Genomic DNA, 15,173 nt, shown 5'->3' with positions numbered 1-15,173 from the left:
GAAGAAAATTCATAGTTTGCGTGCGACCGATTTGCTTTCATAATTAAGCTCAATTTGTACAGGATGCTTATCACACACAACACACTACACCACACCACCCACTGTAGTGTCGTGTTTGTTCGCTAACGCCGTCCACTGTTTGTTGTCATAATTACGACGCCACCCCGTGGGCCACACGTGCTAACGGAGCATTAGCTGCTGTCTATTTGACATTGTTTATTATCGTGGAGTGGTTTTTTGTGGGAATATTATTACTGTTTGTTTGTATAAACCCACGAATGACGAGACCCCCATCCAAAGGACTTTCAAGGGGAAAAACGATCTAATTGATTAAACAAACAAATCTACTGTAAGGAAAACACTTTCTAATCGATCAATTGCACCGATCGCTCAACTGCGACATTGTCAGTTCGTCATAAATCGCGACTCAATTAAGCAAGAGCGGCGCACTTTGCTCGCCTCGCGGACGCCCCATTGCGGACGTGATAAATGCGCATTTCAATCGCGGCGTATATTCATTCATTAAATCGCGCACACGTACTAGGGGATAATGTGGGGAGGGAGAGGGACCGGTACCCTGATTGCACGCGCCATCGACCGTATCAATATGCTGTTAGAGGTTCATCATTTATGCATGCGCAATTATCGCGATTGCCTCGGTGTTGCTGGGATTGCATCAGGACGACGACATCCGTCACCGTAACGAGAAGCGCGGAATTTCGGGACCTCCGGCTGCATAAATCATTAGGCACCGTTGTGGAGTGGCCGTCCAATTGCACCCACCCCGAAAACACATTCACACACACATACCGTTTGGTGGCGCTGAAGTTCCGCTTTGCAGTTCGCAACACACGTAACGAAACAGGACAGCTGTCATTTTCGATCCAGCTAGGAATGTGTCCGCGAATGATCCGAGCGGCCTTCCCGCACACATATAAATAGTGGGTTTCAAAATACGCCAAAGCAACCATGGCACCGATTGCAATAGGACATCGTTTGGGTAGAAAAACAACACACTTGAAGTGTGATACGCTCTGGTCTGTGGGACCAATCAATTATTCCCGCGGTGTTGCGGTAAACCGCGCGAGGTATGCTGAGTAGTGATTGTAAAGTGTGTAGTGAATGGAATTGCGACTACAAAGGTTAGCGAGGAGAGTGTGTGTCCTTTCTGTGTGCGTTAAAATTACATAAACAATTAAATCAAATGGTTTGGGTGTAAAATCTACATTCGATACGTATTGTAACGCTAGGAAAGGAGCTTTGTTATGCGGGTTCATTATCCGGAACGATAATTATGCATGAGCAAATGTGGGCGCCCGAATATATGCATTGTAAATCGGTTCGCGTGTTTATGTCGGTTGAAACGATCGAAACGACCCCCACACCATTAGCAGAGCAGGGAATTCTAACCCAAAAAAAAGCATTTTCTAATGTAAAACACTCTTTTCTATCCCGCAGCACTCTTCTCCGCCGTCGAACATGGCCACCTGGAAAAGGCACGCACCATCCTGGAAAGCACGGACGTGGACGTGAACAGTCTCAACAGCGACGGACTCACGCCGCTGGACGTGGCCGTGCTCAGCAACAATCGTTCGATGACGAAAATGTTGCTGCAGCAGGGTGCCATCGAAAATGCACACTCGGGTAGGTTTGCGCACTGCTATTTAGCTTTTTCTATTTGATGTTACGCTAGTTTAACCTTCCCACAACACCCTCGCTGCTCATAAATTTCCCCCTGAGATGGCTTGACTTTTAATTATTTCTTTTATAATTAAAAACTACTGTACACACTGTACTTCCAACGACATTGGCCGTGCATCCAGGTTTTGCCTGTCACACCTTGCCACCATGACCGCAACTACTTACGGTTAAAGACGCAATAGCACCACCCACACACACACTGACTAAAAATAGCTAATCCATCTCTCGGGGCGGCGTGCCAAAGACACATGTTGCTGCTGCTGCTGCTGCCGCCGGATGGAGACCTAAAACGAGCGCACAAAAAGACAAATGATCTTGCTCTTTCTTTTTTCGTCGACTGTTTTGACCTGATGTCACCACCCCCCCGGGTTAAACGATAACTACCCCTCCCCATCTTCATGGTCTAACTAACGAAATCACCTTGTCTCTTCCAATTAGTGCACGCGGCCAACAGCAACATGGGACTGCATCTGAACAATCTGCTCTGCGATGCCGAAGCGACCGTGCACGAGCTCGGGAACTTTGACGGCAGCCAGGCGGGCGGACTGGCCGGCAGCGAGCGGACCGGCACCGGGACCAATGCAGGCAAAACCACCTTCTCCAACATCATCGGTAAGTGATGCGGAGGGAGGAGAATGAAGATAATCTCTGGTTGCTTACTCGGTGGAAGAAGAAACGAGAAAGATTTGTCCGGGGGTGAAAGTGTTTGATGTTCATTACGAGGTTCATTGTGCTCAGATTGACCTGCCTTCCCTCCCGAAATGGTGGCTGCTCTTTCATGTTGATAAGATTATGGCAGTATAATGCGGCACGATTGTCCTTTTCGGTAGTGGTAACCTGATAACAATTAAGGCGCGTAAAGTGAACAACTGTTGGGAGGCGCCACCGCAACACCGCGGAGGTTAAGGTTGGGTAAGGTTAAAGTTTGTTTTGCAGCAAGCGTTTTAAGCGCCTTTTAAGCGGCCCATTTTGCGTGAGTCTTTCGCCTAGCCGAACGTGTCTTTGAAGATGAGGTTGAAAGGCTGTGTCGGTTTTGGGCAACGGCAACAACAACCACTCTTCGGCTCTTTGATATTAAATACCGTGTTACCGTGCCACGTGTTTATTGCAAGCCTACGCCTTTTGTACCGTACCTCAGTGTAAGGACACATCCTTCATACACACACACGTTCGCTACAATCTGCCGCACGGTAAGCTTCTCTGGCAAGCTTATTCGTCCGATTCTGACTCGCTTCGATTTTCCCGCTCTTCCTCAATGCAGCGCCTTAAACGATCCACCTCGAGCCGCAGACTCGCCTCGTCTGGATCGAGCCGGCTGGCGGCTATCATCTCCTCGTACCCTTGCTGTAGAAAGCCCAGCTTTACAAGGGCGGCTGCTCGCCGTGCCAGACACGCTACCCGGGCCCTCCGGTTCGCCTCGACCGGTGGTTGCAAAAGTTCCAGCGCCGTCGAACAATCTTCAGCCTATAAGAAAGGGGAGAAGAAGAAAGAAAAATCCGTCTTTTTATCCGAAAAGTTTATCCTCATTCCCTCGACCTCGGAGAGCGAGCTCTCTCCTGTATTGGGAGGTCCTCCGACAGGGACACGTACACAGCGCTGGTAGTTCTCGAGCGCCAAGTGTGCAGCGGACCGGTTCAGGAACAGTGCATAGTAATCCTTCGTAAGCCGTATGCCGGCACTGTACGCCGAGATGGCAGCCAGAAAGTTTCGCTGCTGGAAAAAGGTATCGCCGCGCTGCTTCAGCCACTCGGGATTTCGCTCGTCCGGGCGTAGATCGTCGTCGGCGAAGCCCACCGCACGGCGGGCGGCGGCCTGCTTGAGTGTCCACTCCTGTTCCGCCTGCTCCATCGATTCGCGCTTCGGCGTAACGAACGTTCGCTCGCTGAACGTTACCTCGAGCGTACCGGAGCGCCGAATTGCCGGTGGCGAAGAAGGACGGGGTTCCTGCTGCTGGTCGCAGTGCTGTGTCCCGGTTGCCCCAGCCCCCTTAGGTGGAGTGGGTTGAATGTTGGACAAACTTTCGCCCGTGCTCGGTGCAGAAGCTTTAGCCGGATCTGGACGGTACTGCTTTACCATCGCGAGCTCCATCCGCTTCAGCTCCCGCTGCTTCGACTCTTCCAGCAGATTATCGATGGCCGAACGGTCGGCTCGTTCCCGCTCGATCTGCCGATGGATTTCGTCCTTTTTCTTGCGGTCCTTCTCGATGGCTCGCTGCTTCGACTGCTGCTCCAAACGCTTCCGGTGCTGCTCCTCGTACTGCTGCTTGAGCGTGGCTCTTTCCGCCCGCGGTACATCCAGCTCGACCGTATCCCAGCACACGGTCGGGTCCTGCTTGACCAGCTCGAACACCACCTCGTTCTCGAGGATGCTGCAGTGGCTCGCGTCCGCGTCGATCGGGTGGGCCAGAAACAATTCCCAGTAGTGGGGTGGGTGGGAAATTTTCAGAAACTGCTCCATCGTGAAGATGTCATCCGGCTGAAATCGATTCGCCGGAAATGGCACGCGCAGAACAATGCTCACTACTGATTGGCTGGATGTGCCGGTGCTGGGGAAACTTCGCTGCTGCCAGGTGTAATTTTTAGGTATCAGTGGCATTATTGGGATGGGAATTTGTGTTTGCTTGGCGGAGAAGCAGAAATGTACCCGCGACTGTTGCCTAACAAGGACTACACGTTGACGGCACAATCAACAATGCGCTGGGCATGGCGTTGCTAAGGTAACATGACGAAGAGTATCGCCGTCGTTGTAGCGACTAGTGGCGACATCTCTGTTTTTGAAAATGGAACTAAAAATTTGAATTTGTGTTGGGTAGATTAACATCTGCTGTGTGTAGTTCCATAGAATTCTTCTGTGAAAAAGTCTTTACCAGGTACTGGTATAGAACAAAATGTGGCCTTCTAACCTAACAAATAAACTTAACAACACATTTCACTTCAAGTTCGTGTATTTACCGCCCCAAATCAACCAAACTACAGTATCCAGCGCAGGGCCTGGGGAGTTTCAACTTGTACCACCTCAAATTAACACAGAGCTGCTGCCCTTTATGCGCCACACACCCGTCCGTATTGAAGCCGGAAGAAAGGGATTTTAGTTGCTTTGGTGCTAAAGACTTTTTACTCCGCACACAACAAACACTGGACAGAGCGGTAGCCACCACCCACCACCAACCTTTGGTTTGGTGTTCGTTTTTTAAGGATAGGCTCCTCTTTTTGTTACAGCATTTACAAACTTTCCTAACTTTGACTACTGCTCAAAAGAACTGAGTGTAGCGAGTGAACAACGACCTCCACGCAATCCCTTTGCCGAAGAAATTCAGTGCTAAATGTAATGAACGAAATAAGTTGTACTGTTTCCCCCCCACAGGACACCACCAAGGGCTCAACGTTCCTTTCGCAGCGGGATGAACCAGTGGCCAGTGGTGTAGTTTTTGGGAGTAGAGTAGTGAAACTTTGCAATTGCAATTCAACGTTGCTGGAGGGTTTACATTTAAAGTTAAACCGAGTCTCCGAGACCCTTCTTCTGTTTGGAAGTTTTATGGCGAAAGCCAACCTGGTTTGGTGTCCTTCCTTTGCCGGTACGGCAACCACGAAGCGCTGGGCTGACTTTTTGGAGTGCTGTTTTAATTTGGTAGGTTATAATGCTCTTTTGTTGTTTGGAAGATTGAGTTGAAAGTTTCATAAATTGTTGTATCCTCACCTTGCTGCTTCCCTATGGCAAGGGGGTTTGTTGTACTCGGAACAGGGCATGTACTCGTGGTAGTACTTGTGTGGTCTTGTGTTGTACTACAACAGTTTACGTTTTTTATCCGAAACTTCCAACCTACATCACGTCCCTGTGGACATTGTCACGTTGAAGGATGATTCCTTTTTTGGGGGGGAAGGACAACCAAAGATGATAAGCAATGATGCGTAATTGGTCATGTGCGACGGCACTTGACATTCGATCGGAGGACTATGATATGATGAATTTATGCGATAGTGTCACACAGAAAAAAGGAAACGGGGGGACATGAGCGTAGTACTAATTTAATGAACTTCTTGCTTGTCACTCTGGCCGTGATCGTACGCACACGAGTGGGGCTGTGTGTGGAGCTCAAGGTCCTAGCGCAACCAGACTGTTTCCAGGAATGCGTTCTAGGAATGTTCACATAAAAAAAGGCTGGAACCGATACAAAACAACGAACCAATTAGTTTTATGCATTTGCGTTAAGTATAAACTATTAAACCTTCTTAAAATGAGGAAAGGAAGTGGTACACACACAGATCTTATTCAACATCACTCGTTCAACTGTGCAATAAAGGCACCGCCTCAAAAGCAATCCGGACGATTCTAACTAGCCATAAAAAATCAATAAAAAGCCACCTCTGTGTAGCGCTATCCCATTAAGATAGGTCGTGATTTTATTCCCCCTTCTCCCCCTCCTTCCCTGTACAACCCCCTCTCTCAGCGCGGCATTTCCAATCGGAATGGTTTACACAACGAAAGCTACTGCTCGCGCGGGGGGATTTTATTGCATAAAATATGCATCAAGCATATCAATCCTCGCCCTCTCGGGTGCTGGCTCTCGTGTTCGAAGTATCTATGCCGAAGCCTTGGCCCATCCTACCTAACCACACAGAAACCTCCCGCACGGATCTCTGTTGTTCCGTTTTAAAGCGTGGCAATAATCACATTACACCAGTGAAGTGAGTGGGAAATCTATTTCCCTAGCGAGCACGCACACACACAACATACACACACTCACACAATCTTCGCTTTTCTAGATGCAGATGGTGTAATTCAATGCTGTTTTTCCTCTGAGTCGGCAGTTGGGTGTAGCAGTAGGGTCAGATTTCGAAATCGGGCTGCATAAAAAAAAAACACCCGCTGCTGCGATTAGAAAATGCGCTCTGCGTCGGTGGAAATTGTGGAATCTTCTTGGCAAATCGTCAAGGGATACGCAGGAGGGACGGGGTGGACTTCATACCGTGCGAAGCAGTTCACAATAGCGGCATTGTCGGCAGCTGTACACCATCCATCCGATACGACGTGGCAATCTTTTATCCACATCTCAAACAGTAGCTCTGCTTTGCGCAAAACGTTTTCCTCCTTCGCACTCGATAATGCACTTTTGTTAGTCATATTTCGAATTCATTCCTTTGATGGGAACATCTAGGCGGTGTTTTGTTACAAATTCTCTTTACTTCAATGTTGAAAAGGTCACGGTGAAATGCTTTGCACAAAAAAAGGTTATCTCAAAAAGTCAATATGCTAACCATCATAATGCTCTTCTCTCCTCTCTACAGGTAGCAGCGGCCCCTCGGTGACGAGCTGCACCGGAAGCGAAATCGACAAGCAGGTGGGGCTGTGGGAGCGCCGCGTCAAGGGTCTGCGGCGGATGATACTCGGCTGGGAGCAAACGAAACCGCCCGATGTGCCGAACCGGATCGACATCGACGTGACCGGGTGCAGTGCGGTCAGCTTGCGGTTGTACGAACCGCTCGAAGGTGCCATAACTACCAAATTCAAAGGTGCGCATTGTTGTTGTTGTTGTGCAGCGGTTTAAACACCGATAAGCGCAGGACCACATAAAACACTTACACCTGTTCCCTTACACTCTCGTTCCCACAGTGCAATGGTCATCCCGGTCGGACTTTAGCAACGTGGTGGGCGAGCGCGAAATCAGCGAATGGTGCAGCTTCCACGGGTGCATGGGTGCGGTCTGCAATCTGAACGAGCTGATCCAGGGCCGGCGCTACTTCTTCCGCGCCTGTGCCGGCAACGTCAAGGGCTGGGGACCGTACAAACTATCCGTCCCGAACTGTGTCGTACCGTCGAGTAAGTAGGCAACGCGAAACCCGCAAACTGGGAAAACTGAGCGTTTAGAGCGAATGATTTAAACGCGAAAGCTTTTTGTAGGCGCTCTCGTACTGTTGGGCAATACAAAGTAGGCAAAACGTTTTACCAACAGAAAAAAGGACGTTAAATAGCCAAGAGTGGGTAAGATATACGAGCAGTGCCAATTGCGAAGCACTCTCGGCTCTGTTAGAGCGAACTCCGTCGTATAACTTGTGCTTAGTTGCCACCGGACAAAAAAAACACACACACACACACACACAGGGGCACGTTAATGCGTTCACATCCTTTTTCGTTAGCACATATCGCTCCTGTGGGTCCACTGGCCGCCGGACGCATGACCGGCAGCGCATGGTGACCATTTTCCCGCGGGGCAAATGAATGGTGTACGAGCGTTTCTGTGGTTCCTTGGACCATTGTTTTCCGCTCTTCTTCCATTGCCTGGCAACGCTTGGAAGTGTATGGGGGACGACCTCGTGGTCATCATTATTGGGACGATGTTTGTCGTGCCTGGCTGTGTTGTACGCAAGTGTTTTCGAACGCATGTGCTAAAAGTGTTCGGTGGCTGCCCCACACGTGGCATTCCCATGAGGCATATGTGAAAGCATATCGAAAGAGACAGAGAGAGAGAGAGAGACAGCGTTGTTGCCGGTGCTGCGGTAAAGGAAGAACCCTGTGGGGGGGGAGGAATGTTGGGCTGATACACTGCAAATTGCCCTTTTGCAGACCGTACCCTTGTGACCATAATTCTTACACCTTCGGGCGTTCCTCTCTTCGCTCCATTTTGCCAGGCTGGCGTGACGTCGAGAGCCGAGACAATCGATTCGCGGGCAAGCAGCGCAATCTGGACGAGCTGTTCAACGCGGTCCGGTTGGCCCGGCCCGAGGATGCGTCCGAGATTGCGCTGGACGGTGGGCAGCAGCAGAAGCGGGCGACCAAGAAGAAAACCACCATCAAGCAGCTGTTTTCGGCAGCGTCCAAGTTTCAGAAGAATCTCAAACGGTAAGTTGCCGGTCCCTTTCTTCGCTTAGCTATATACTTACACCTCTCTTTCACCGTTTCCAGGGGCATCTATTTGGCTTGCGTCCTGTACCACGAGGATAAGCTATTGCTCACCAACGAAGACTTCGTGCCGGTAATTGAGATTGATGAAACCTTCACCAGCAATTTGCACACCGATTTCTACTGGCTGATGAAGGTGAGAACCCGTCCGGGGAGGGGTCGCACTGGCATGACGCCACAGCCGGATGGCACGGGAAGCTAAATCAGTAAAAATTACGAACCCCATCCAAGCGACAGGGCTGACGGACTGTTTTCAAACACAGTCCCCGAGCGGCTGACATTTGCAGATGGGCCTTCCTTTCTCTTTTTCCGCCTAAAATGCGTAAAGTGTTGAGTGTGATTTTATTTATTCATCCCTTGCCAGTGGCACTGCTAGTGGCCGGTCTGCTTGGCGTGCCAAACACTGGGAAGGATTTTTATTTTCGTTTTGTTTGCTCTTTTTGCGCTATGCTTCTGGGACCTTTCATTTCCCCAGTCGCGCCCTCGGGGTGGTGTGGAATGTATTTTTCACATAACATGTTTAGCCCATCCAATAATTCTGTTTGTTTACGACGATTGGGTGGGCAGTATTGTGGTGGAAAGCCTCATGACAGGGAAAAATTGTTATTGACAACCATATACAAAAGCACACAACACAGCAACGGTCACGCGATGCAGTTTGCGGTGCAAATGAATCAATCAGGATGAGCAATTCGGTCTAAACCCGGCTTTTTGTTGTGCGAATTAAGTCTTTGCGTGAGTGCATGATGTGCTAAATTTTTTTGCTTACCGTTTTGTTTAGGTGGCCTGCACGTGGGACGACGTGAAGCTGCTGCGAATGGACATGGAACGGAACGCGTCGTCGGCGATCCACTTCCGCACGAAGCTGCTGTCGGCCGCCTGTCAGATGCAATCGGCTCTCTCCATTACCGATCTGGGGCAACTGTTCTATCGCCCGCTACGAGACGTCCACGGCACGGTGGTACTGTCCTGTGTAAACTGTATTAAGGTGAGCGGCGATCATCCACTCGCAAATGGATCTTTCACTCAACGCAAACCGTTAATGTTACGTCTTTTTCTCGCCTCTCCACTTTCCACAGAGCCCTAAAGCGGTATCGGTGCTCAACTCCCGATGGATACCGCTGAACAAAATCCACAAAAAGCTCGCCCTCTCGACGGAGGAGAGCAGCATCAACGAAATTCTAATGAACTCCATCCAGGAACAGATCAACTACCACCAGGTGTCGAACATCAGGCTGTCGAGGGGCCTGTACGTCGGCTACCTCAAGATGCAAAGCTCGGTGGACGTCATCCAGGTGGTGGTCCCGGTGAAGGCACCGAACGTTCTTCCGCACTGTAAAATACGCGACAATCCGCACGTGTCGGCGTAAGTGTTCCCTTTTCTATCGGACTCGCTGGTCCACTGTGTAACCTCCCGGAATAACCCGTGCTCTCCCCCTCTTTTTTGCCCAATTTCTAGCGAGGAATGGGAACTGATCAAGCAGCACAAACCCTCCACCATACTGGAGTTCCGGCCGAAGCATCAGGGCCCGAGCGAGGTGCAGCTTCACTTTCTCGAGATGCTCACGAAAGCCGTCCACAATCTGTTCCAGTACATGGACATCCCGGTCGATGTGGCGGTCGCCCATCGGCTGTACGACGTCGAGGTGATCGAGCTGAACGCGGACGTTAGCTTCCTGATCATTTGCCCGCCGGCGGAAAGTAGCTGCGCCGTGCCGGGGCAGAAGGAAAGCTTGCTGCAGCGCGGCGACCTCTTCTCGATGCCGATCCAGGCGTTCGAGATGATCCATCTGAAGACGTACCAGGGCAGCATCATACAGAAGTACTCGCGGCTGTCCTGCATCCTCGAGCTGGACACGATGCTGGCGAACCATCTGCACCGGGAGGCGTTCAGCAGCTCGGAGCTGCAGAAGGCGAAGGACCGGCTGGCGAAGCTGCAGGAGCTGTCGGGCGGCCTGAACACCATCTGGAAGGGCGTGCGCTGGCTGATGGATGTGATCGGGTATGCGCGCGACCGGGCCAACATGCCCGAGCTGAACATGAAGCAAATACTGGACTACAAGGCGGCATACTTTGGCAAGCTGCCGAAGCATCAGCACCAGCAGCAGGCCAGCGACGATCAGAAGAAGAAGGGTGGCAGCGAAACGCAACTGCTCCATCCGCCCGGCACCGCGCCGAACAGCTTCCACAAGAGCAGCCCGGGCAGGGGGTCGTGGCCGGGCCCGGCCGTCGAGAACACGCTCGGCCACAACGGACTGCTGGACGCGGAGCACTCCAAGTCCGAGCAACTGCTGAAGTACAACAGCGCCCGGTTTCTGAACGTTAGCCAGGCGGGCTCGCGCAAAAACAGTGCCGACTCGAACTCGGTCGCGACGCACAGCAGCTACTACTCGGTGACGGGCGTCGAGCCGGAGAAGGAGTTTGTCGTGATGCCCCGGTTGCCCCCTTCCAGGTCGGAAGATACGCTCAACAGCTCCCATCTGCACCATCATCTGCACCACGGCCACCACCATCATCATGGTGGCGAGGGAGGTAAAGCGATCGGTCCGGGTGGTGCGATGGGAGGAGCCGGTGCCGGAGGAGCAGGAGGAGCAGGTGGAGGAGCAGGTAAGAAACGGCCACCTACCATCTACTCCAGCTACTCGGCCACCTCCAGCCCGCTGTTGAACGTTCGCTCGCCGTTTCTAGTGCCGATGGGACCCGCCAACGCCGCCCCCAGCAGTCCGGCCGGCGTTCTCGTCGCAAAAGTTCCACCGGTCGCGGTAGAAGATATTGAAAACTCCAAACAGCAGCCACCCGTGCAGCAGACGGCGGCGACCAGTGCTGCAGCCGGAACGGGACAGCAGCCTTCACTAACGACGGGCGGGGCCGTGCCGTTCAAACTGCTGACGAAGAAATCGCGCGATCAAGCACTGAAAGCGATCAACTTCATCGAACGGGAGCAGCAGCAGGAGATGGAAATATTTGAAGAGACGAAACCCATCCTCACGACCACGTACCTTAAGCCCACGCTAGCAGCGCTGCAGAACGAAGCCAAATCCTCCTACCAGCAGCAACCGGACAGCGGTACCGAACAAGCTCCCCGCGAGGCGACAGCCCAGCTTCCCCCGGTGCAACCACCGGAAACGCTCACTCCCGCCGGTTCCGTTGCAATCACCGTCGAACCATCGCTACCACCCGCTACCGCCACCGATCTCGAGCCTGAATCAGGCGCATCGGAAGCACCACCCGGGACGGACGGAGCAGCGGCAGCGCCAACCGGTGGAGCTGCCGTAACGAACGCTACCAGCATCCTGCAGGTGTATGCGGCGTACGAAACGGGCCTACCGAGCGGGACGTCGCTAAAGCTGCGCGTAACGCCCAAAACGAGCGCCCGCGAAGTGATCGATCTCGTGGTGAAGCAGCTCAACATGGCGGTGGTGCTGAAGGGCCGCGAAGGACCGATCTACAGCTCGGAGCGGTTGGACAACTTCTGTCTGGTGGCCGTGATTGGTGCCCGGGAGCGTTGCCTGCGGGACGATTTTCGCCCGCTGCAGCTACAAAACCCGTGGCGCAAGGGCCGGCTGTACGTGCGGCAGAAGCACGATCTGCTGGCCGCTATCGAGCATTCCAACCGGGATACGGCGGACATTTAAAGGGCGGAAGGGCAAACGGCGCCATTGCTCTGAAGTGTGTGATAGTGCGATTGACTAAGTTTTCCGAATTTACAATTCGTATAGTTGTTGTTTTGAAATTTTGTTACAAAATTACCTTCCCCTCCCCTTCCCCCTCGCGGTCAGTAGCTTTAGGAAGCGACCGCGTATGTGTGTCGGACTTGTTTGTAAATTTGTTTGCACAGTTCTGTACATTTTGTAAAACCCTAATTAATGTAGCGATAGGAAACGGGAGGGAGGGGATAGAGGTGGAAGGCATGCAATGGAAATGTATTGCAAGAAGGGCATGACGCCCCTTTAGGACTATTTTTACCAACTTGACTAGCAGAGAAAGGGAGAAGAGAACACGTGTTTTAGAAATTGGGGAAAAAATCAAAATATTAAAAACGTAGTGTAGTACCGTTTCATCAGCTAATACAAACAGACTCAGAGGCAAAGGTGTTAATTAGCAAACCACATACCAAAAAAAAAAAACAAACAAACCGATAACGGCAGTTCCCCTTCCCTCGGGCGGTGCGGAAACGCGAGCTACGCGCAAACGCAAACGTGTTTTAAATGCGCCTCCAACGCTCTAGGACGCGCCTGACGCCGCAATGTTGGAATGGTTTTCCCGATGAAATAGATGGAAAACTAAAACCTAAAAAATCAATTACTCTCAATGGAAAAGATGATAGATGTTTTTATTTTATCCTTTTTATACGCGAGAGTAGTACTAGTAGTAGTGGTTGCGTGAAGGAAGGGTTAGGGAAAAGCCGTGCGCAGCCAGTGCGCCAGTGGTATGAGGGGGTGGTGCGAATAGTAATTAGGAGTAAAATATTAGAAAGGAGAGTAATTAGCGGGTAATACAAGTGTGTGTGTGTGAGAATGTTTGTACACATTGCGTAAACTAATGCCAGTGAATTGTGGGAGTAATGTAGAGCTATATATATAGATGAAAATAGGGAGAACAAGGCAAAACATCCTATTTCCATTCAAAACTGTTGGAGTGTGCAATTGCGGTACGAACAGCTGTGTGGAGAGCAAGGATTGTGGAGTTTTTTTTAATATTTAAATAATTATCATTAATATACCGATCTCACAATTCTGAATCAACATTTCACGCAATAGACCATTACAATTAAGGGATTTTTATCATCTACCAACAAGTAAAGTAAGAGACATAACATTCATTTACTATTATCTCATAGCCCCTTCACTCACACACCCACAAATACCAATAGGATCGAGCTTAGTGTACTTTTTACCACCACCACCACCTCCAGCAGCGAAAGCTACAGGAACAAAGTAATATCATACCGATGGGCAACGGAAAGCAAAACCCCCGCCCGCCTATATGTACCTATTTTTGTGGCCGAACGCCAGTGTTCCACACTCTACTAGATAGACCAATTGAGACAACGATCTTTGCCAGAATCGCAACAGCATCGACCAGCAATAGTAAGACAGCTTTGGAGACCCGTTTTTTGGCAATCGCCTCCAGGCCCTCCTCCCGGCGGTCCGCTTGCGTAGGTAAACCAATAGAATTGATCGATTTTTTTAGTGATATTTAGAAGAATTTTCATTCATGAAGTGCACCCAGGATTGTTAAACAGGGATGCGCATGTGAGGAGGATGGGGAAGCATGGGGACAATACGCTCAAGAGTATCCGATTTCAAAAGAAAACATACACCAATTACGCACTAGCGCAACACACGTACGGACATCATATATACGACAAATTTGATATTAATGTTGGTTGTTGAAAGTTTCAGGCACACGAGTGTGTGTGTGTGTGTTATTTTGTTTTTTTTTTTTGCGTTGGCCACTTCTTCTCCAAGAAGATAAAAAACGAAACCAAACCAACCGAGCTGATGTTAGGAATTCCAATCGCTGGTTGAGCGAGCATACTAGAATGATGATGGTGATATCCTGGGCGCACGTGGTGCTTTGGATACAATTTCTCCATATATATGTGTGTGTTTGCATGTGAGAGTGTTACAGGGTTTTCCAGGAGTTCTCATAGCTGTGGGACTTTTATTGACTCTTTCTTACGCGAAACGAACAAAATGTAATGGGAATTGGGCTCTTGTGGGACAAATCGAATAGGAATTTCAAAGGAGCCTGTGAATCATATCATATGAAGTTCACTTCCCATAGGAAAAAGTCAAGAAAGTGCCCCACAACTAAGAGAACCCTTGGCAAATCCTGTTAGATTGGAGAAACAATGCAACAATCGATTAATGAGACTAGCAGCAGCAGGGTAGTAGGATTTTAGAATGCAAGTACATCAATCCATTTTGCTGATAGCGGGGGAACAAACACACCAAAACACACGCTTAATTAGGAGCCCGAAAAAGAAAACCCAAAATATCCAAAACCGAATGAGACACGCGTGTGTGTGTTTGTATATTAGGGAGACGTAATCAGCATCTGAAAAACAGAAGGAAGGATTAACGGAAAATCATTAACTATTCATATGTGGTGTTATTTAGTGTTGGCATGGGGAGCGAAGACACAGAGCAACAAGCAGACACATACTAGGCAATTGAAAATTGCGTTGATAAAAAAGGGGCATGAAGATGGTGACACCGAATGGTAACCATGGTGAGCAAAAGCGTGATGTGTGCCCGTGAACATAGCTTCCCTTCCCGTCCCCCATAAACCATCCATCGTGGTAAGAGGGGTAGGCTCTGGAGTGCACCGCAGTAGTATCAGCTTTAAGGTGGATGACGTTGCATATTGGCCAGGCAGACCTGGGTTGGTTCGTTCGGGTTCGTGTCTAGATTGGTAACGAAAATTGAGAGCTATTTGAAGGTAAAACCGTGTCGTATGTGTCCCACCGAGGGAAGAAAACTAGGAGAAAAAATGCACCAGAAGATTCTATCCATGTTGATCATAGTGAGGCGTTGTTGGACCGGTTTTTTTTGTGTGTGTGCGACAAA

At 50.2% G+C, this 15,173-nt stretch overlaps 2 protein-coding genes across 5 annotated transcripts in view; one reads left to right on the top strand and one right to left on the bottom strand.

Annotated features, from left to right (window-relative positions):
* LOC120947817 (uncharacterized) overlaps positions 1-15,129 on the top strand; it is a 98,819-nt gene extending 83,690 nt beyond the window's left edge. For all 4 annotated transcript variants that reach the window (XM_040363564.2, XM_049605092.1, XM_040363566.2 and 1 more), the window contains 9 exons: positions 1,459-1,644; positions 2,140-2,313; positions 6,987-7,211; positions 7,312-7,518; positions 8,328-8,538; positions 8,602-8,734; positions 9,380-9,586; positions 9,678-9,964; positions 10,058-15,129. In XM_040363564.2, the coding sequence (XP_040219498.2) occupies positions 1,459-1,644; positions 2,140-2,313; positions 6,987-7,211; positions 7,312-7,518; positions 8,328-8,538; positions 8,602-8,734; positions 9,380-9,586; positions 9,678-9,964; positions 10,058-12,233 (3,806 nt within the window). In that variant the 3' untranslated portion in view covers positions 12,234-15,129. The remainder of the gene's footprint in view (positions 1-1,458; positions 1,645-2,139; positions 2,314-6,986; positions 7,212-7,311; positions 7,519-8,327; positions 8,539-8,601; positions 8,735-9,379; positions 9,587-9,677; positions 9,965-10,057) is intronic.
* Positions 2,321-5,014, bottom strand: LOC120947818 (dynein axonemal assembly factor 4-like). The gene is made up of 2 exons (XM_040363567.2): positions 3,292-5,014; positions 2,321-3,165 (listed from the first exon to the last, which is right to left on the bottom strand). The coding sequence occupies exons 1-2, from the start codon at positions 4,294-4,296 to the stop codon at positions 2,911-2,913; spliced, it is 1,260 nt and encodes a 419-aa protein (XP_040219501.2). The 5' UTR covers positions 4,297-5,014; the 3' UTR covers positions 2,321-2,910.
* Positions 15,130-15,173: the final 44 nt, after the last annotated feature.

Source organism: Anopheles coluzzii, chromosome 2 (assembly GCF_943734685.1).
Source record: "Anopheles coluzzii chromosome 2, AcolN3, whole genome shotgun sequence".
NCBI classification, from domain to species: Eukaryota; Metazoa; Arthropoda; class Insecta; order Diptera; family Culicidae; genus Anopheles; species Anopheles coluzzii.
Note: the sequence above shows the minus strand (reverse complement) of the source record. Positions and strands in the feature narration are given on the sequence as shown.

Coding starts and splice junctions, on each gene's coding strand:
- LOC120947818 (XM_040363567.2), bottom strand. CDS start 4,296: ATGCCACTGATACCTAAAAATTACACCTGGCAGCAGCGAAGTTTCCCC. Junction 3,166..3,291: donor TCGAGAACTACCAGCGCTGT/GTACGTGTCCCT, acceptor CCTTTCTTATAG/GCTGAAGATTGTTCGACGGC.